This window comes from Oncorhynchus gorbuscha, unplaced genomic scaffold, assembly GCF_021184085.1.
Source record: "Oncorhynchus gorbuscha isolate QuinsamMale2020 ecotype Even-year unplaced genomic scaffold, OgorEven_v1.0 Un_scaffold_1806, whole genome shotgun sequence".
Lineage (NCBI taxonomy): Eukaryota > Metazoa > Chordata > Actinopteri > Salmoniformes > Salmonidae > Oncorhynchus > Oncorhynchus gorbuscha.
Window position 1 is genome coordinate 41,637 of NW_025746482.1, and position 23,038 is coordinate 64,674.

The 23,038-nt window shown below is 43.7% G+C and overlaps 1 protein-coding gene and 1 long non-coding RNA gene across 3 annotated transcripts; one reads left to right on the forward strand and one right to left on the reverse strand.

Annotated features, from left to right (window-relative positions):
• The first annotated feature begins 1,785 nt into the window (after nucleotides 1-1,785).
• LOC124024248 (homeobox protein Nkx-2.3-like) lies at nucleotides 1,786-4,864 on the forward strand. The gene is made up of 2 exons (XM_046338240.1): nucleotides 1,786-2,475; nucleotides 3,461-4,864. The coding sequence occupies exons 1-2, from the start codon at nucleotides 2,004-2,006 to the stop codon at nucleotides 4,093-4,095; spliced, it is 1,107 nt and encodes a 368-aa protein (XP_046194196.1). The 5' UTR covers nucleotides 1,786-2,003; the 3' UTR covers nucleotides 4,096-4,864.
• Nucleotides 4,865-18,779: 13,915 nt separating this feature from the next.
• Nucleotides 18,780-22,927, reverse strand: LOC124024247. 2 transcript variants are annotated; one of them, XR_006836973.1, is made up of 4 exons: nucleotides 19,924-22,927; nucleotides 19,696-19,863; nucleotides 19,370-19,537; nucleotides 18,780-19,301 (listed from the first exon to the last, which is right to left on the reverse strand). It is a non-coding gene; the product is annotated as an uncharacterized LOC124024247 (long non-coding RNA). The 2 variants fall into 2 exon arrangements; XR_006836972.1 differs by having other exon boundaries at nucleotides 19,370-19,621.
• Nucleotides 22,928-23,038: the final 111 nt, after the last annotated feature.

Consider the following 23,038-nt stretch of genomic DNA (forward strand, 5'->3'; position numbering starts at 1 on the left):
TGCTGCGTTTTTGCATGCAGTCTGTGGAAGGTCGAAACGTGCACCTGCTGTGACACATCTGCTCTGACATTACATACAGATGTCGTGTTTTGAATGCAGTAGAGTTACACCCTTTCCTTCTTGATTCATTGGTGTATTGTGAAGCATATACACTGAGTGCACAAAACATTAAGGACACCTTCTTAATATTGAGTTGCGCCCCCTTTTGCCCTCAGAACAGCCTCAATTCGTCGGGACATGGACTCTACAAGGTGTCGAAAACGTTCCACAGGGATGCTGGCCCATGTTGACTCCAATGCTTCCCACAGTTGTGTCAAGTCGTCTGGATCTCCTTTGGGTGGTGGACCATTCTTTATACACACGGGAAACGTTTGAGCTTGAAACACCCAGAAGCGTTGCAGTTATTGAAACACTCACACCGGTGCACCTACTACCGTACCCCGTCCAAAGGTACTTCAATATTTTCTCTTGCCCACTGAATAGCACACACACACACACACACAATCCATGTTTCAATTGTCTCAAACATTAAAAATCCTCCTTTAACGGGTCTTCTCCCCTTTCATCTGTCTGGCACCGTGTGGCTCAGTTGGTAGAGCATGGCGTTTACCACGCCAAGGTTGTGTGTTCGATTCCCAGTAGGAAAAGATCAACGAAAATGTATCTACTCAACACTTTAAGTCACGCTGGATATGAGTGACAGTTAAATGACCAATACGTTAACATTGAAATGGATTTAACAGGGGCTATCAATAAGGGATTTCAACTGGTCAGTCTGTCATTGAAAGAGCTTGTACTCTTATTGTTTTGTACACTCAGCGTGAGCCACATTTCATTTCAACAAACAGTACAAGATACACAGACCTATAAAACCGTACAGGCCTACTCTGTGGGCCGGTTCCCCGCAAAAAGATTCAGCCCTAGACTAAAACGCATGTTCAATGGAGATTCTCTATAGAAAGTGTTCGTGTCCAATATCTCTGTGTCCGGGAAACCGGCATGTCTCTGTGGAATATGTTGGCCTAGCAGAGGCCGGCCACTTGACCTTCACGCAGTGACAGGCATATAGCTCGGCGTTTTCTCCTCCTACTTTTGCTCGATAGCCTGTACAGATTTCTCACTCACGTCCCCCAGACATATGGCGCATCCATAACCTGTCATTGACGCAGTCCAACACAACATGTAGATGAAGTTGACAAGCTCACAAAAAGGGAAATGACTTTATGTTCAGTATTTCATTGTCACAGCGCATGATCAGCTGGGTTTCATTTCCGCGTTTTCGCCGCGCGTAAAAGTCACATTTGAATTCCAGTTGATGGCCTATTTTGAAATATATGTATATTTTATTGTCACTGTGTATGCTATTTCATGCACTCCTGGAAAGAGGGAGCATGCATTTGCGTTTGGTGAGAGTTGTCTGTCTCTCCGTCGTTCTCAAATGTGATTCCGGACCAAGTTATCTTAACAAATCATCCAAAACACAAGAATAAGAATAACACTGATAAATGCGTAAATTAATGGGCAACCTATATGACTATAGCGTAGAAAATGTAGGGAGGGTATTACATATAGTGAGGGGGTGTACAATGGAGGCGGTTCACCCTCTTTAATACCTCCGCTCTTCTCCCCTCCCAACGCGTCCAAATACTTAGCTCGCTCGCGCACTGGCTCCTCTCACCACCTTCCCTTTCTGTTTCGTACATCCCGCCCCAGACCCAGACCCAGTGACATCACGGGAAGAGACGAGGGGCTTCGCCCAGCCCTGCTCCCATCTCCAGTTACAAAAACACACAGGAACTCAATTGTCAAAAGATCGCACCGCAAGGCTGGTTTGTCTATAGCCTATGGAGAACCAGGCCACACTTATATGACTAAACCTTTAACCAAACCTTTGTTTCTTTTCATCAGGGGATGAGTTGGGATATCCAGCCGTTTAGCGCGCGCACCTCCGATTACCGAGCCTCTAAATCAAGTATTATTTAAAACGGGCGATATAGTATCATATGTTACTCAGCGGGTTCCATTTCCTTGATGCGCGCGAGCAGGACCTCGATGGCATGATGCTCCCGAGCCCGCTCACTTCCACGCCGTTCTCAGTCAAGGATATTCTGAAACTCGAACAGCTAGAGCAGCAGCAGCAGAGGCAGCGATCTCAACAGCACCAATCTCGACATCTGGACCCGCTACAGATCCAACACCTGTCCCACACCCAACAACACTTAGTACACCCGGACTCGACCCAGCAACAGCAGACCCAGTCCCAGCACTTCCAGGGGCCACCGTCCTGTATGCTTGCTTCAGCGGTCGACAGCCCTCCGTTCTCGGACGGGGAAGACAACATGGCTTACCTGAGTTCTCTGGCGGCCCAGGACGGGCATGGAGAGGCCAGTCTGTCCCCGGAGATGTTCGTCCATCCCGGGATGGGTCACCTGATCGACCCGAAGCTGGAGGTAGACCTGGAGGATCAGGAAAACAGTGAGTGTAATAATACGATGATTATTTTGATATTTTTGTTCTGCTGAAATGATGTATGAACAAAGGGACACAAAGCGTCGCTTTGAATAAAATACCTAATACAGCCTCTCAATATACACACTCATGATCGTTTGCATCGACAGTATATATACAACCAGAAAATGTAAGGATAAAGCAATACATTATTGCGGAAGGTGACAATGTGTCTTATAAAGTGTCTTGGTTTCAGGCTAAATGTTGGGCCGGAGTTTCGTGAGAGTGTTATGATTTCAAAAGACACAAACGAGGCCTGTTATAATTCGACACAATTACATTTTAATCCCAAATGGGGCCTGGAGATTGTTAAGTAATTCAATATTATCGTCTTTAAATATCTGATTTTTTTGAACGTTTTACAACTAAAACATGAATTTAGGTAGGCAGGAGAATAAATATCTCAACGGGTATAAATATGTTTTCATTATGATATTGTCTTTATTCTAAGGGCTGCATAGACTGAGAAAATAGTTGAAATCATGACACACAAAATGTTATTGGACTATAACTCATTTATAACCAACAGAATAGCATGAATGTTATAACTAATAGAATAGCTTGAATGTAAATATGTCTTTAAAATAAACGACACAGAGTAGGCCTAGCCTGCAACCAAGTGAAAGTAAACATTGTGGAAAAATGGTTGTCTTTGGTTTTGATTTATGGTCATAACTTTAGACAGTATTTCTCACAATATTGCGCTTTTGCTTCTTTTACTTCATTTATCTAAACTCATTTATCGTGAAGTTTACACGTTTTGAATAGTTTGGACGTTTTACTGTCACGGTTTTTTCACAAGGTAGGACTATACTGACTGACAAAATAATGATACATTAATGTCAGTAAAACGAAATGAGTTAGCTATACACATTCAAATAAGTTACATTATGAAATATATCTCCCAAAATATTTTGTACAAAATATTTATACTCATATCTTGACACCACAGAGAGCTGTGGCGTGGTGTCCAAGCCGCTGGAGGGAGAGGACAGCGGCCATGGGGACTCGGATCGGCCGGCCAAGCAGAGAACCAGACGGAAACCCCGGGTCCTCTTCTCCCAAGCCCAGGTGTTCGAGTTAGAGCGACGCTTCAAGCAGCAGCGGTACCTGTCCGCTCCTGAACGAGAACACCTGGCGAGCACACTCAAACTCACCTCCACGCAGGTCAAAATCTGGTTCCAGAACCGACGGTACAAGTGTAAGCGGCAGCGGCAGGACAAGTCCCTGGAGCTGGCAGGACACCACCACCCTCCCCCGCCAAGACGAGTCGCGGTGCCGGTCCTGGTCCGGGATGGGAAGCCCTGTCTGGGCGGGACTCAGAACTACAATGCTCCGTACGGGTCGAACCCCTATAGTTACAACGGATACCCGGCCTACACGTACAACAACCCGGCATACAACAGCAATTACAGCTGTACTTACACCAGTATCCCTACTCTCCCCCCAACCACCACGGCTAACCCCTTCATGGCCATGAACTTGGGGAACATTGGGGGGCTTAGCGCCTCTCCACAGCCCCAAACGCACCAAGGGACAGCGGTCACGACATGTCAGGGCTCACTGCAAGGGATCCGGGCCTGGTAGCCCCACTCCGGTTCCACCTTGGATAAAACCAGAGCGTTGTTTTACACCCACACCGGTGACATTCATCGAATCCTCTCATGCCGTTTTTTAAAGGGTTCTTCCCATTTTTAAAATAAAGGGAGTTATTTCTCTGCAGTATTTCGGAAACAGTGTTGTTTTTATGTAGTTATTTGCCTTCGTGTCTGCCGGGTGGGGTGGCTGTCGTTGGATTAAGACTGAAAAGGTGCAAATTCAAACATGTTTACTCCACTCTCGGTGACGGTCATCAGAAAGAAGCTGTGCGTAACGGTTGAAATGGATTTATGACCAACAATGGTCGCATTTGATTTGAATGACAAACTATCCAGTTAACGTTGGATATATAGGATAGGCCTAGTCACGGGACTAGACGTTTGATAATTGTGATATACGGACTAAGGGTGGTCTAGTTACTTGTAAGCATGTGTTTAAAAGGATGTCCGGATTATTCAACACTGATGGCCTATAGGTGAAGTTCCCAATCTACTGTTCTCAAGGATTTGCTTGATATTTCTAATGTTTCTTTAGCCACGATGACATGAGAAGTGAGAAAGAGTGTTTGATTGTTTTCAAGCTTATGTCATTCATTGACATTTATTTGATTAATTCCATATTCTCAGTTAAAAAAGTCCTGAAATGGAAGAAATTGAAATGGAATCCAACCTTGGGCTCTGAACACAACTTAACACAATTTTATAAAATCTCATAACTTGCTTTCGAAAACGAATAAATTCCATATTTTGCTACTTTGCGCAAACTTTCCACGGTCCATTACATTCTTTGTGAGGCTCTTGAGAGTTTTCTATGGTGGGATCCTAATTCTCCCACTGTGCGTGTGCGTGAGTGTGCGTGTGAGAGAGAGAGCGAGCGAGAGAGATGGATAGGCCAACTTCCCGTTATCTACAAGTTGTTCTAATTTGTCAAGATGTCTGATATGATTGAAATATCACCTGCTTTTCGATGCGCCTTTAATTACGAGTCTATAAAATGGGGATAGAAATAAGCAATAATGTTACAACATGCTGGATAAGAATAATCTCTGCAAATCACTTTCATCACAATCATTTTCAAAAAGCCACATCTAAAGTAGAAAGACGACTGACAATGAATCGACGACATTGAGGCATGAATGGCCTCTTGGCAAGATACGACATGGATATCAAGACAAGAAAAGGCTCATTCTCTCTCTTTAGACACAATTCCACTCAACCGGTGCACAATATTTCAATGAAAGCTGTGCATTCAAAATGTCCTATTCCGCAATAGCAGGTAAACGTATTGCAAATGTAGCCTACTTATTCGAACGCATGAAAACAGCTTTTTTGGTGCTAGTCTGATTCAGGTTGTTAGCCACAGCTTTGTTATAAAATCTTGCCATTTTGGAAATGTGTCGCGCCCGGAAGGCGGTTGGAGAAGGCCAGGCAACAGGCACACTCGAATTAATTGTGCGGGTGCCAGTCTGTGTGAAAAGAGGAAGTTACTCTCCATTTGAGGCGCTTTAAGGACGCGATTAGCAACCTAAAATACCCTGAAAGAAGCAGCTCGAGCGGGGCTGGAGAGGCCGAATAATGGGCCTTATTGGATTCCTGGACAAAAGGTGTATGGTAGGCTGGCCCGGACACTCAGCAAAGACAAAAGAACCCAAGAGCTGAGAGATTGACGTCCTAATATTCCAAATTGAGGCACAGGCAGTGCGTTATTTTATCTGGCTGCGCTATACTGCGATTGGGATAGGGGAAAAAAAGTGTTCACTTTTGTTCGCTTTTGGGGAGGTTTTTGTTCCCGAAGAAAGGGCCTCTGATTGGGGCGGAGAGGGAGAGCCCCAGCCGGGGCAGCAGGGCTGGAGGTTAGGCAGCGGGGGGCGGCTGTGTGAATGAACCGTTATTATTGCTACAAGTTTCACCATTTCTGTCTATCTGCGGGAAAATGGAGGACAAGGAGCAGAGAGAATTCAAGGAGGAGAAGAAGCATGGCGGCCTGGTTATGAGAAATGGGGCATTGCTTTATGAGAAAATAATATTTTTACAGAATAGAAATATAATCCATAGGTATTTGATCTTTCTTATATCAATTTTGCGACATGTCGAAAATACCAGATTATGATAGCCTGGGCTATTTGAAATAGCCTACCATCGGCTATAGACTCAATGTCAGTCATTCAATACACACTGAACATTTTATTACGATGCCTACATCTAAGAAACTTGATAAGTCTAATTAATTAAAAGATGAACATAGCAGCCCACTTGGACTGCAGTGAGTAGACAATATGATGTTTAATGTTCCCACTATGTGACCATCTGAATTCACTATTCCTTATGGGTGGCTCAAACCTGTCATCATGACCTTTTGTAACAGCCAAACGTTTTGGATAAACGTTTTATTTAAAACATTCTGTGCATACTTTTTCCGTTCACGTTAGCCTACAATTGTTCAATTTCTCATATTTTAATCATGACAGACAGAGCTAGCCTCTGGCGGCAATGCCGTTGTCCCGGCTCTGTGGGAAACCGCCAGGCTCACGCATACCACAGTGGGCAGATCTGCAGAGCGCGAGGAGAGAGGAAGTGGAAATTAGACAGACACGCGAGCAGGGGTTCAGGCCAAAGACATTATCCAGACGAGGAGCAGCCGTCATCACAAGGCCTTGTCGATGAGCGCCATAAATACTGGTCTGGGGAGAATCTCTGAGGATACCTCCCAAATGGCACCCTATTCCTTGTTTAGTCCAATATTTTACATGGGCCTTGGACAAAAGTCATGGACTAGGCGATATAGGGAATAAGGTGTCTTTTAGGACGCACAATGGGGGAGAATCTCTTATTACTAAACAGCTAAACTAGAGCATCAGATGAACACACTCAATGCGTACCAAATTGCACCATATTCCCTTAATAGTGCACTACTTTTGACCAGGGCCCATAGGGCATTATATTGGAAATAGAGTTCCATTTGGGACGTATACACTGTTACAGGGACTGGGAAAGGAAGGATCACTGTTGGCCTAGCTTAAGTGAGCTCCCCGTGGGAAAGCGTCAGAGCGCGAGAATAGTTGAAGAGTTGTCATGCAGCATAATCTTCCGGGGACATATTTTGAAGGGAGGAGAGGGGAGAGGCTCCTATACTCGACACAAATAGAGCATGATTTCAGATCAACGCTGGACCTGTTGGACAGGTTTGGTTAAAACAGGAACTAGCGATGGGCCTACGATACATTCTTAAAACCTAGGTCTATAGGCTACAATGTATATATATATATTTTTAAATGTAACCTTTATTTAACTAGGTAAGTCAGTTAAGAACAAATTCGTATTTACAATGACGGCCATACACCGGCCAAACACAGAAGACGCTGGGCCAATTGTGCGCCGCCCTCTAATAATAGCATAATACTAATAATACATAATAATTATTGGTAATACTGTTATTAGGCCTTTATTGGTATATATTGTTACTATTGAACAACAGTGTTGCAATAATAGGCTATTAGAATAAGTTGTAAAACCACAAGCAATCATGCAGGGTTCATGCGCTACAGGCCACAAGAACAGTTCAACTGAATAATTCAACGGGAACGTTTTTCGTCTGAAGACAGGATTTTGACTCCAAATAGCCACTTGTTGTAGAATTATTTTCCCAAGCTCTCTGACAACTCTCATCCTCGTTTGCTTAATTTGTTTTTCATCTTTCCCTTATCCCTCAGAGTCGCAAGAGAAGCTCCCTCCACAACCACATACTCAACCAGTTCGCCCCTCCTGCGTGTACCTCTTCCGCTATATTTGTCTAGATCGAAAGAATCAAATAAACCCTGATGGTTTGGAACGACTCGACTACTGTATTTTCCTATCGGGGGCTCTATATCGGAACCATGCTCTCCCTAATCTCCTGTTGGGCCCAAAACAGATTTAAACCAATCAGGACTCGCATAGTGTTCTCGCGCTATTAATGGGGATTAATTGAGACGTAAACAAAAAGGAGGCCTCGAGCTTGTCACCCCACTGATAAGCAACGTTCTAGACTAGAGTCTAGCTGGCGTTCTCACTCCACCGCTGCTTCAGGAGTAGAGCCATAGAGCATACCTGCTGTCACAGTGCGGGACCAGCCACTTGATGTATGTAAATAGATTTGGAGACAGCATGGCGTCGCCTCAGGACGCTAGCAGCATCGTCGCTGGCTGCAGCAGAGTTTACGTTTCTGATTTGCATCAGCTTTAGAATCAGCCAGGACACAAGCCATTATTTGACGTCCATGCAGGTATGAGGACGTCGGGAGATGACGTTGAAACCGCAACACTAGGGGCAACAGTGAGCACTGTTACCTTCAAGTAGGTTTCGCTAGGCGTTATGGGATGGGAATGACGGGCGGCTGTGTAAGCGTCTGCCTCTGATTCCAAAGAATGCAAGTTCTAATCCAGCAATATAAAGTTGTTTTTGATATTTTTGTTTTAAGCCTATCCCAAACTTTAACCTGTAGCTTAACCATTCGGATGCACGTCTAATTATAACGTGAGACTGTGAGAGCTGGTAGTTTAGAATACCCAATTGTGGTGTGAGGCTCTCAAATTCAAAGGACCAGAGCAAGCTGCAGCTTGCTGTGTTTGAGTGACATGGAACTTAGATAAAGAGAAGCGGTGACCACGAGGAAGAACAACACAAATAGGCAAATTAAGATTCTAATCGATTCTCCATGAGTGGATTGGGAAGGTTAATTTAGCCTTATGTCAATACAATAAAACAATAATTACCCAAATGTTTGTGTTTTTGATTTGACATCAACACCCATGGAAAAAAAAACAGAAAAGGTTGGTTTCAATTAGGCTATTGACACACTTGCAATTTGGTCAAGCTTTTTCAATAGGCATAGAGTTAAAGCAGCCAATGCTTAAATGTGATTTTTATGGATTAATATGATTTATTTTACGCCATTCATATATTTTTGTAATTATGCTATTATTCTTAAAATATTTTCTGACATTGTGACACACACGCAAACAGTTTGATTATGCGGTTCTCTCTACACTTGACCCTAAACTCTTTACACTAAACCTAACCACAACCGTATCCGGAGCCGTTTGTGTGTTTTCCTCTCACATGGCAGATTAAGACCCATTAAACACTTATTAGTCATTAATTCTCGTTACATCTACACAGATGTGTGTGTGTGTGTGTGTCGAAATGTCAGAAAATACTTTAAGAATAAACAAATATGCATGCTTAAAATAAGAAAAACACAAAAAGATGCATCTAGGAGTTTACACAACATTATAATAAACAATAGTTGACAGGCACACAAATAATTACAAAGAGAGATTGGTTCCAAAAAGGTTCGGTACAAATTCTCTGAATTGGACCGTCTTTGGACAAAAGGTGTCCGATTGGGTGTCACTTATTAAGATCAGTTCTGACCAGAAGAGAACTGTACGGAAACTAGAGTCTTTCAGAGTGAAAGAGAAGTGGATAGGGCCTTGGCCTTTGGTTTTGAAGAGAACGGGTGAAACAACACGCCCTAAGGAGGGCCTGGCACCCTATTCCCTATATTGTAGCCAAGGCTCTCATCAAACGTAGTGCACAATATTGGGAATAGGGTGTAATTTGGAGGGCCTGGCACCCTATTCCCTATATTGTAGCCAGGGCTCTCATCAAAAGTAGTGCACAATATTGGAAATAGGGTGTAATTTGGAGGGCCTGGCACCCTATTCCCTATATTGTAGCCAGGACTCTCATCAAAAGTAGTGCACAATATTGGGAATAGGGTGTAATTTGGGACGCACTACAGCCCTTGCTGATGCGGGTTGAAGACACATGACACCGCCTCCAGTTGTTGCTTTACAGTACCGCGTTTGGTTTGATTAATCGCCGGGGCCTTTAGTAACATCTCCGCTAAAGAGAGAGAGAGGTAGTTACAAACAGAACCGCCCGCACCTACTGTATTTACCTGTAAGTGCGGTCCCCCCCACACACACACTTTCCAAACTGAAGTACGTCATTAGCAGCTGTTAATGACTCGTGCACTCACACAATATAGCTCTCTTCCTTGCTTCGTCAACATCGAAATAACAAAGCCATGTTTTCACCAAGACGTGCCCAAACAGCGCGCGCGCAATCTTAACTGGGAGAGGAGGAAGAGGGGCAGGGAAGGAAGGAAGAAAGAAAGAATCAACTGCTGTCATCACATTCCCCAAGCAGAGAAGAAATGTTAGTTAGACTGCAGTTAACCATTGGATGGTGTGGGATGTCGGCAGTGCTTAATTTGATCTGGATCCTGTCGGAACAGGATCTGGCATTTCTCGGTTTTGGACGGTTTGGTTTCCGGTGCCTCTTTATTGAATGACATTTCGCAAAGTCACAATTATAATAAAAGCTATCAAAAAGTTCATTTGAGTTGCCTCTTCGTTAATTCTCAGTTTGTCAGTGTCAAAGTAGCCTGTCATTTAGATCATTTGTGCAGTAGAGCCTATTATGGTGCTTTCAATACAACTGGGAAAAACGAGGTCAAATCATTACGTCAGTGATCTTCAGGTTGGAAGTCGGATCTCTAGAAAGAGGCCTGGGTTCCAGACTTGGAATTCCGAATTGGATGACCGTTCAAAATGTATTTGCACAGCCGGTGCTAGTTTTTTTCAAGTTCCCAATAGTCTTGAATGCACTGAAGTCGTAAGTATGAGAATTTTAGTTCTGAGTTCCAAGTTGTTTTGAATGCAGCATTAAAAAAGATTATGCCAAAGTATTCAGTCATGTAAAAGGAAGTAGAATTGCATGAAATGCGTTTATAAAAGGCAAACACTTTCCCGGACCCTAGTCCACTAAACACTTTCCCGGACCGTAGCCCACTAAACACTTTCCCGGACCCTAGTCCACTAAACACTTTCCCGAACCCTAGTCCACTAAACACTTTCCCGGACCCTAGTCCACTAAACACTTTCCCGAACCCTAGTCCACTAAACACTTTCCCGAACCCTAGTCCACTAAACACTTTCCCGGACCCTAGTCCACTAAACACTTTCCCGGACCCTAGTCCACTAAACACTTTCCCGAACCCTAGTCCACTAAACACTTTCCCGGACCCTAGTCCACTAAACACTTTCCCGAACCCTAGTCCACTAAACACTTTCCCGAACCCTAGTCCACTAAACATTTTCCCGGACCCTAGCCCACTAAACACTTTCCCGGACCCTAGTCCACTAAACACTTTCCCGGACCCTAGTCCACTAAACACTTTCCCGGACCCTAGTCCACTAAACACTTTCCCGGACCCTAGTCCACTAAACACTTTCCCGGACCCTAGTCCACTAAACACTTTCCCGAACCCTAGTCCACTAAACACTTTCCCGAACCCTAGTCCACTAAACATTTTCCCGGACCCTAGCCCACTAAACACTTTCCCGGACCCTAGTCCACTAAACACTTTCCCGGACCCTAGCCCACTAAACACTTTCCCGGACCCTAGTCCACTAAACACTTTCCCGGACCCTAGCCCACTAAACACTTTCCCGGACCCTAGTCCACTAAACACTTTCCCGGACCCTAGCCCACTAAACACTTTCCCGGACCCTAGTCCACTAAACACTTTCCCGGACCCTAGCCCACTAAACACTTTCCCGGACCCTAGTCCACTAAACACTTTCCCGAACCCTAGCCCACTAAACACTTTCCTGGACCCTAGTCCACTAAACACTTTCCCGGACCGTAGCCCACTAAACACTTTCCCGGACCCTAGTCCACTAAACACTTTCCCGAACCGTAGCCCACTAAACACTTTCCCGGACCCTAGTCCACTAAACACTTTCCCGGACCATAGCCCACTAAACACTTTCCCGGACCCTAGTCCACTAAACACTTTCTCGAACCCAAGTCCACTAAACACTTTCCCGGACCGTAGCCCACTAAACACTTTCCCGAACCCTAGCCCACTAAACACTGTCCCGAACCCTAGTCCACTAAACACTTTCCCGGACCGTAGCCCACTAAACACTTTCCCGGACCCTAGTCCACTAAACACTTTCCCGAACCCTAGTCCACTAAACACTTTCCCTGACCGTAGCCCACTAAACACTTTCCCGGACCCTAGCCCACTAAACACTTTCCCGTACCCTAGCCCACTAAACACTTTCCCGGACCCTAGCCCACTAAACACTTTCCCGGACCCTAGCCCACTAAACACTTTCCCAGACCCTAGCCCACTAAACACTTTCCCGAACCCTAGCCTACTAAACACTTTCCCGGACCGTAGCCCACTAAACATGTTCCCCATGTGTGCAACTTCTGTAATGCCTCAACACTACTGCTCTGTGCCACTACAAACACTACAAACATGTAGTGATATGCATGCAATGTTTTATTATTATAAAAGAGATTTGTTTCTCATGCATTCTGGTAACTCAGAGCTCCCCAGGTCACCCCTCTCTCGCACTCACTTTTTATTCCTGTACCTCATGATTTACTAATGAAGCACTGGATTTCGGTTGTGTATGCGGCTATGGCATGATGCAACATATAGGGCTAGCTGGACAACGAACTAAAGTAGAGGTCTATATTATAGGCCGTTAAATATGGGCACTATGGTTTACAGACAGTCTCAGACATCCGAACAGCTGAACATGTTCGTTTTCTTCTCCTTGCCAAGTTTGTCATCCAAGTTTTACTGTTTCTTGTGCTGGGAACCAGGCTTTGGCTGCGGGTGCGGACCTCCAACCGGGCCGCGGATAGGTCGTTCATCAGCCGCAAACATCTAAATATTTATCCCCTCTCTGATCTAGGCCTTACACGATAACCACCCAATGCTACTTTCTAGGTCAAAACAGACCTCGTTTCTGGGAAATTTCGTTGGGAATCATTCATCCAGAGCTGACCAACACAACTGTCATCGTTTATATGCGCGAGGCTAACAATAACATTGTATTATTGTTACGTAGCAACCGATTAGCAACCCAGCCTGGCTGAATCACACAGGACACTTAAACCCACCCCAAAATAAAACATACAAATGTTGTAGTCTATTTTAAAGCTTTTTTTCGTGACACTAACTATTCTTGCCAAATTGAAGCCATGGGACTACAAGGATCTATGTGCGCAAAGCATAGTTCTGATATATTGAGCATTACACGTTTTCACATCCCAGATCTCAGAACTGTTTTGTTATTCTTTTCTAACCCATTAATAGCATCACCTTAAAAGGTAGGCTACCTAAAATGCAGAGTATCAAAATCCTAAAACATTTGTGAATCTGTTTTTTTTTTAGGTGGGTGTAATCGCAGATAGAACCGTATGGCTCTGAAATGTCAACCTGGGTTCAGCCATGAGGTTCTGTCTGGCACAGAATGTACAAATTCTTTCAATAGAGAAGTAGGCTACAGACTTTTCATGATTAAATAAAGATCTTCTTTCTAATCGCAACATCAAATATATGAATTAATGTTCATCACACATTTGTTAAAGCGATAGTTCCCTAACATGACAAATACACTATATCCTATGGAGAACTAGCAACAATGCTAAAACTTAGCTCTGGATGAGTAAACTGATGTAGTATTCTGGTCTCTGACACCCAAAGTCAGTAAACTATGTGCTAGTTATCAATAAAATGTGGTAAGATTGTAATTTTAGTGAAATAACCCTTCCATGGAGGTTTTCATATTAATATAAAACAAGACAAAAACAACAATGTCTTTCCTAACTATAGATGCAACATGCAACAATTTCAAAGATTTTACTGTGTTACAGTTCATATAAGGAGATCAGTCAATTGAAATAAATTAATTAGGCCCTAATTAATGCATTTCACATGACTGGGCAGGGGCGCAGCCATAGGCCCACCCACCTAGGAGCCAGGCATAGCCAATCAGAATGAGTTTTTCCTCACAAAAGGTCTTTATCACATACAGAAATAGTCAGTTTCATCAGCTGTCCGGGTGGCTGGTCTCAGATGATCCCGCAGGTGAAGAGGTCCATTGCTGGTGTGGATACACGTGGTGTGTGGTTGCGAGGCCGGTTAGACGGCTTGTGGTAGAGAAACTAACATAAAATTCTCCGGCAACAATTCTGGTGGGCATTCCTGCAGTCAGCATGCCAATTGAAACTGCACAGTGGCCTTTTATTGTCCCCAGCACAAGGTGCACCTGTGTAATGATCGTACTGAATAATCAGGTTCTTGATATGCCACATCTGTCAGGTGGATGGATTATCTTAGCAAAGGAGAAATGCTCACTAACAGGGATGTAAACAAATTTGTGCACAAAATGAGAGAAATAATCTCTTTGTGTGTATGGAACATTTCTGGGACCTTTTATTTCAGCTCATGAAACATAGGAACAAGACTTTACATGACTTTATATTTTTGTTCAGTGTTACACACACACACACACACACACACACACACACACACACACACACACACACACACACACACACACACACACACACACACACACACACACACACACACACACACACACACACACACACACACAAAATATTGTGACCCCTTGAATTTTTCCACATTTTGTTACATTACAGCCTTAATCTAAAATGGATTTAATTGTTTTTTCCCCTTCATCAGTCTACACACAATACCCCATAATGACACAGCAAGAACATCCTCCAGAAGTGACACTTGTCATTCAGGTCAACGAGTTCAATCTTGGTTTCATCAGACCAGAGAATCTTGTTTCTCATGTTCTTGAGAGTCTTTAGGTGCCTTTTGGCAAACTCCAAGTGGGCTACTGAGGAGTGACTTCATTCTGGCCACTCTATAATAAAGGCCTGATTGGTGGAGTGCTGCAGAGATGGCTGTCTTTCTGGAAGGTTCTCCCATGTCCAAAGATGAACTCTGGAGCTCTGTCAGAGTGCCCATCGGGTTCTCGGTCACCTCCCTGACAAAGGCCCTCCTCCCCCAATTGCTCAGTTTGGCCGTGCGGCCAGCTCTAGGAAGAGTCTTGGTGGTTCAAAACTTCTTCCATTTAAGAATGATGGAGGCCACTGTTTTATATGTGACTCGACACAATCCTTTCTCGGAGCTCTGCTGGCAATTCCTTGGACCTCATGTCTTGGTTTCTGCTTTGACATACACTGTCAACTGTGGGACCTTATATAGACAAGTGTGAGCCTTTCCAAATCATGTCCAATCAATTGAATTTACCACAGATGGATTCCAATCAAGTTTCAGAAACATCTCAAGGATGATGAATGGAAACAGGATGCACCTGAGATCAATTTGAAATCTCATAGCAAAGGGGCTGAATACTTATGTAAATAAGGTATTTGTTTTTTATTTTCAAAACATTTCTAAAATGTCTAACAGCCTGTTTTCTCTTTGTCAATATGGGGTATTGTGTGTTGTTTGATGAGGAAAATGTGTATTTAATCAACTTTAGAGTAAGGCTGTATTTGAACATAATGTGGGAAAAGAGAACAGGTCTGAATACCTTCCCATTGCGCTGTATATAACCCTACATACAACTATGTTTGATTGTCAACCCAGCAGTGTGATTGGATTGCAGACATAACCTGCAGGCACAACATTATGGTGTTTGCCCAGATAGAACGTTAAAAACTATTCTTTATTAAACATACTTAAAAAAAACAACAACAATCTGACATGTAAAGGACCACCTAAAGAGCAACTACGTGAATGAACTATTTCCTTAGCAAAATGTCAGAACCTTATAGTCCTAAAGGTCATGAAGTAAAGCATTGCTGTGTGTTTGGTTCAAATGAGAAACACCCTTTGAAAGAAAACCATCTGAGTAATGAACTGTTTCTTATGCTTCAGCCCTTTTCCATCAGGACTAACCAGCAGCTGGTTAAGTCTGGTCTGTTGTATGGCTTATGCTTCAGCCCTTTTCCATCAGGACTAACCAGCAGCTGGTTAAGTCTGGTCTGTTGTATGGCTTATGCTTCAGCCCTTTTCCATCAGGACTAACCAGCAGCTGGTTAAGTCTGGTCTGTTGTATGGCTTATGCTTCAGCCCTTTTCCATCAGGACTAACCAGCAGCTGGTTAAGTCTGGTCTGTTCTATGGCTTATGCTTCAGCCCTTTTCCATCAGGACTAACCAGCAGCTGGTTAAGTCTGGTCTGTTGTATGGCTTATGCTTCAGCCCTTTTCCATCAGGACTAACCAGCAGCTGGTTAAGTCTGGTCTCTTGTATGGCTTATGCTTCAGCCCTTTTCCATCAGGACTAACCAGCAGCTGGTTAAGTCTGGTCTGTTCTATGGCTTATGCTTCAGCCCTTTTCCATCAGGACTAACCAGCAGCTGGTTAAGTCTGGTCTGTTGTATGGCTTATGCTTCAGCCCTTTTCCATCAGGACTAACCAGCAGCTGGTTAAGTCTGGTCTGTTGTATGGCTTATGCTTCAGCCCTTTTCCATCAGGACTAACCAGCAGCTGGTTAAGTCTGGTCTGTTGTATGGCTTATGCTTCAGCCCTTTTCCATCAGGACTAACCAGCAGCTGGTTAAGTCTGGTCTGTTGTATGGCTTATGCTTCAGCCCTTTTCCATCAGGACTAACCAGCAGCTGGTTAAGTCTGGTCTGTTGTATGGCTTATGCTTCAGCCCTTTTCCATCAGGACTAACCAGCAGCTGGTTAAGTCTGGTCTGTTGTATGGCTTATGCTTCAGCCCTTTTCCATCAGGACTAACCAGCAGCTGGTTAAGTCTGGTCTGTTGTATGGCTTATGCTTCAGCCCTTTTCCATCAGGACTAACCAGCAGCTGGTTAAGTCTGGTCTGTTGTATGGCTTATGCTTTAGCCCTTTTCCATCAGGACTAACCAGCAGCTGGTTAAGTCTGGTCTGTTGTATGGCTTATGCTTCAGCCCTTTTCCATCAGGACTAACCAGCAGCTGGTTAAGTCTGGTCTGTTGTATGGCTTATGCTTCAGCCCTTTTCCATCAGGACTAACCAGCAGCTGGTTAAGTCTGGTCTGTTGTATGGCTTATGCTTCAGCCCTTTTCCATCAGGACTAACCAGCAGCTGGTTAAGTCTGGTCTGTTGTATGGCTTATGCTTCAGACTCTGGCCTAGAGAGGCCTGGTCGCTGTCTCTGTTCAGCTTGTACACTCCTTGCCATTCCTGTCATGTGCCAAAGACAGGAGAGGCATGTTCGCTAAAAAGACCTTGGCAAAAGCCTTGGTAAACGCCTTAAGGGAAGTGCACAAAAAAAGGAGTATGACTAAATCATAAATCATTAAGTCTTTTTGCTTAGACCTACTTCACCAATGTTGTCCATCTAACAGGGTCAGGGTCAATTCCATTTCAATTCAGAAAGTGAAACAAATTCCAATTGCACATTTTCCATATTAAAGAGCTTTGAGCAGAACCGAAATGTCAGTGTATTTACTGAATTGACTGGAATTTAAATGGATTTGACCCCAACCCTGATATCCTAGTAATTTTATCCTAACCTAATGCAATGGATGATGTAGGCTAGGCCCCACATGCTATTGTAACACGGTATACCTCGGGCCGTCGTCCCTCTGGGTGCAACTCAGAACCAGTATGACAGTGGATAGTCTAAACATTCATCATTCTCTGTGTATTTCCAGGAGATATTATTCTCGTGTAAAAGACACAAGTAACTGCCAAAATAAAGGAAACAATATTATGAAGTGTGTTAATAGGGCATTGGGCCACCATGAGCCATTAGAACATCTTCAGTGCGCCTTGGCATAGATTCTACAAGTGTAGAGTTCTTCCACCAGAAATACCATCATTTGGTGTTTTTTTGTTGGTGGTGGAAAATGCTGTCTCAGAATCTCTCAAGAATCTCCCATAAGTATTGAATTGGGTTGAGACCTGGTGAATGACACACACACACACACACACACTTTAAATCACCTATGCTCCTTTGAGACCCCTCTTACAAATCACTAAAATCTCTTCTAGTCATGGCAGGCAAAATAATGGTCAACTGGGTAGTTTTCTACATGACCCTAGCCATTATGGGATGTTAATTGCTTAATTAACTCATATTCACTTTCTCTCTCTCATGTACTTCAATGTTTCCTTTATTTTGGCAGTTACCTGTATATCTCAATAGCTGGATATCATAGGGGTGCTGATACAGCTGACACACGCCATATTGCCAAACTTAATTATGACGGATGTTATTTACACACTATCCACTCAAGGCTACGATGATGTGAGTTATTATCCCGTGTCCCAAATGACCCTACAGAGTGCACTACTTTCGACTAGAGCCCTATAGGTCCTGGTCAAAAGTAGTGCACTAAATAGGGAATAGGGTGCAATTTGGGCTGCAGCCATTGTCTGTGTGTGTTTCATCTGCCACCAGCGGCATCACTGATGAAAAGGGTTTTCATCCCACATTAAAACACCACTGACACACAGTTTAAACTATGGACAAGGGCTGTATAGGCTGGCTACAGCTGAGGTTATTCTTGAAAATATAGGCCTACGCACACGGACAGACAGACATATGACACACAGGGTTTGTGAGGAGGAGGGGTAGTGATGGAAGAGGGGGTAAGGATTGAGGAGAGTTGGGGACGAGCAATACAAGCCACCTTAGTATACAATGTGCAGGGGCAATACTTTCTACGACAAAATAAAAAGTTACAGACTGCAGCTTTAAACATGCACTTTCCCAGTGTTTTACTGTTCAAATAAGACATTTCTTATAGAACATTTTCAGGAAAAAAGAGACAAGACACATGGTAATGGATAATTTGTCTCCAGCACGTGGGGGCAGCAGTCCCAAGAGAAGACCCTGCTTCTGCGTGGCGCTGCCCGTTAGCCACTATTTATTTACAATTCACAAAGTAATACAGGAAGAAGTTTCTCTTTCAATACAGATCAATCCTCTTCTCTAGCTTTTCCTCATATCAAATTCACCCATCCCCATTCTTTCAGTCTTTGGTTTCCACTCCCAAACATGGCATACGGCAGGAAACACTCCTACATTCAGTTCTCTTTTCTCTCAGCAACTCCTTTAAAGGGGACTTTCAGTATTTTAGTAGCTAGCGGTGGCTAAAGTTGGCTAACGTTTGTAGTGGCTGTTTTAAAAAGCCCTGAAGCATTGATAGGTTTCTTCTGGCCCATAGACTACTTCCAGGATGAGAAACCATCTGACAAAGTTGTAAAATAGTGAACTTCCCCTTTAAGTTAACATATTCAAAACGTAATGTAAATGTTGTTCGCTACTTGTGTATTCAGTATGTTGTAGTATGTTGTTTCTACCTATAGGTTCTATAGGGTGCCATTCTGGGTGGCAGTTCTACCTAGGTTCTATAGGGTGCCGTTTCTACCTATAGGTTCTATAGGGTGCCGTTCTGGGTGGCAGTTTCTACCTATAGGTTCTATAGGGTGCCGTTCTGGGTGGCAGTTTCTACCTATAGGTTCTATAGGGTGCCATTCTGGGTGGCAGTTTCTACCTATAGGTTCTATAGGGTGCCATTCTGGGTGGCAGTTTCTACCTATAGGTTCTATAGGGTGCCGTTCTGGGTGGCAGTTTCTACCTATAGGTTCTATAGGGTGCCGTTCTGGGTGGCAGTTTCTACCTATAGGTTCTATAGGGTGCCATTCTGGGTGGCAGTTTCTACTATAGGTTCTAGGGTAGGTTCTATAGTTCTACCTATAGGTTCTATAGGGTGCCATTCTGGGTGGCAGTTTCTACCTATAGGTTCTATAGGGTGCCGTTCTGGGTGGCAGTTTCTACCTATAGGTTCTATAGGGTGCCGTTCTGGGTGGCAGTTTCTACCTATAGGTTCTATAGGGTGCCGTTCTGGGTGGCAGTTTCTACCTATAGGTTCTATAGGGTGCCATTCTGGGTTTTACCTATAGGTTCTATGGCAGTTTCTACCTATAGGTTCTATAGGGTGCCGTTCTGGGTGGCAGTTTCTACCTATAGGTTCTATAGGGTGCCATTCTGGGTGGCAGTTTCTACCTATAGGTTCTATAGGGTGCCGTTCTGGGTGGCAGTTTCTACCTATAGGTTCTATAGGGTGCCGTTCTGGGTGGCAGTTGGTTAGTCTATATGAGGGGGATATCCTGCCAAGTAATCTATTACAAGGATCCAAAATTACCCTAACTTCCCCAAAATGCCAAGTTTTCCAACTGGTCATTGTTTTCCAAAAGGTCATTGTTGGGGATTCAGGATGCCCTGCCCCCCCCCCCCACTGATTTCAAGAACATTCCTGGATAAACTGAGAATTTTGAAAAGTTCCCAGAATTTTTCAACCATAATAATGAAGGAACCTATATATTAAAATCTTGACTTATCAGGTCAGTTCCAGAACACTTGGCTGAAACTCTACTCCTTTACAGATAGAATGAGTTGATCTAGGATAAGAGTAGTCCTACTCACACGTGTTCTTCTCTGTGATAATATGGCTTAGAAATGAAGGGTCCAGCAGGACTTTGTATTTGTGCGTTTGACTCATGGCGGCTGATTCGAAGGCCGTGTGTACGTAGTAAATGTTGCTAAAAGTTACCATAGGATAAGTAACCACATGTGTATAAGTTACTATTTAAATGAATAGTTACCACATGTGTATAAGTTACTATTTAAATGAATAGTTACCACATGTGTATAAGTTACTATTTAAATGATTAGTTACCATAGGATAAGTAACCACATGTGTATAAGTTACTATTTAAATGATTAGTTACCATAGGATAAGTAACTACATGTATGTAAGTTACTATTTAAATGATTAGTCACCACACATAACTGTAAATGACTATAAGTGCTAGAAAGTGGTGCGTGGTCAGAAGGTTCTGTCCCAAATGGCACCGTATTACCTATATAGTGCGCTACTTTTGACCAGATCCATGAGCCGTGATCAAAAGTAGTACACTATAAAGGGGATATGGTGTCATCTGAACTAAACCCCATAAATCTCAAGTCTGGTAGACTGGAGGTGTAGCACACCCTCCTACCATCCTCAGAAGTTCTGTCCCAAATGGCACATTATTCTCTATATGGTGTCCTAGCGCTTTGCACTCATCAGTGTTCTAGCGCTTTGCACTCAGTGTTCTAGTGCTTTACACTCCTTTTTGATTTATTTCTCTCTTCCTCATTCAGTCAGTCACATCCACACACAGTCAACTCCAATGGGTTAAGTTGAACATTTCAAGTCAAAATACTCATATTCCTCAATGTCTACATACAGGCGGAGAAATACGTGAACACAAGCCCAGTCACTATCTCAAAGATGGAAAAGGCAGTTATTGTTTTAAATAGCATTGCATGAAAGCATTTCTGGTGAATTTAATTCCCATTTCAGAATGCTAGACGTTAATCTAAATATAGCCCACTGGTAGTCGTGACTATAGATATATCCTTAATGCTGAATCCACTGACTCCAGTCTTCACACAATACAGAGGTCTTCACTTGGTCTACGTCCCCATGACCTCACCTTCCTCCCAAAGTGTGCCCTTGTTCACTTCCCTTCACTGGTTTGAAAGGAAATGACTGGTATAAGAAACACGGTGGAAACTAGCCCATTCCTCCACCAACCCAATACTATTAGATTAGTGGGAAGTAGTGAACGAGTGCACATTTGCAGGAGAAAGTAGATATTATTGGGGCTCTTTTAGATCTGTCCATAAAGTCAATGGAGGAGGGAGGTCGAGACTCAAAGCCCCCTAGTGGTTATAGTAGGGAAATGCAGAAACATAATTCTAATATATACAGTAACTGGACAGTTTATTAGGTACATCACCTCATTCACCAAAATTGATCGCTCCTACAGACAGTGAGTAACGTGGCTGTGGCTTGCTATATAAAGCAGGCAGACAGGCATTCAGTTACTGTTCCATTGAAAGTTAGAATGGGCAAAACGAGTGACCTAAGCGACGTTGAGCGTGGTATGATTGCTGGTGCCAGGTAGGCCAGATCCAGTATCTCAGAAACGTCTGCCCTCCTGGGCTTCACACCAGACAGTCTTGGGTTTACCGAGATTGGTGCGACAAACAAAACACGTCCAGTCAGTGGCAGTACCGCGGGCGAAAACAGCTCGTTGATGAGAGAGGTCAAAGGAGAGGGGCAAGTATGGTGCAAGGTAACAGGCAGGCCACAAACAGACACATAGCGGAGCAGTACTACAGTGGTGTGCAGAACATCATCTCAGACACACAACTTGTCGGTCCTTGTCACTGATGGGCTGTTGCAGCAGACGACCACCCTGGGTTCCACTCCTAGCTAAAACCAACAGGAAGCAGCTCCAGCAGGCACACCATCACCAACACTGGACAATTTAGGAATGGAACAACATCGCCTGGTCTGACAAATCCCGGTTCCTGTTGCATCAAGCTGATGGCAGAGTCAGAATTTGGTGTATGCAGCATGAGTCCATGGACCCATCCTGCCTGGTGTCAACGGTACAGGCTGGTGGCGGTGGTGTACTGGTGTGGGGAATGTTTCCTGGCACACCTTAGGTCCCTAGATACCAATTGAGAAAATAACTTTTCCGACACCTTGTAGAATCCATGCCCCAAAGAATTCAGTCTGTTCTGGAGGCGAAGGGAGTACGACCCGGTACTAGATGGGTGTACCAAATAAACTGGCCAGTGAGTGTATATTTGAATTAAAGTGCCATGTACAGTATGTCTATAATAAACTATGTGAAAGATGGGGACTTGTTCGCTTATGTGAGAGGATAAGAGGAGGTCAGGTGTAGATGGGACACAGCTTTTGGCAACAAAAACAAAACTTCACTTTTGCTAACCCTTACACTTTTCCTAACCTTAACCTAATTCTCCTAAACTGCTACGACAATTCTCCTAACCTGTTGAGTAAGTTCTAAACCTGCCGGTAAGGTCAATTTTGACAAAAGCTGTATCTCTTCTAGTCAAAAATACTAGGGGGCTTTTATTTCCTGGGTAGTTTAGAAGGTCAGAGGTCAAATGGTTAGAGGTGGGGTTACTGTGGGGTGGTTATAGAGTTAGATAGAGGGGGAACTTGGCCCAAAGA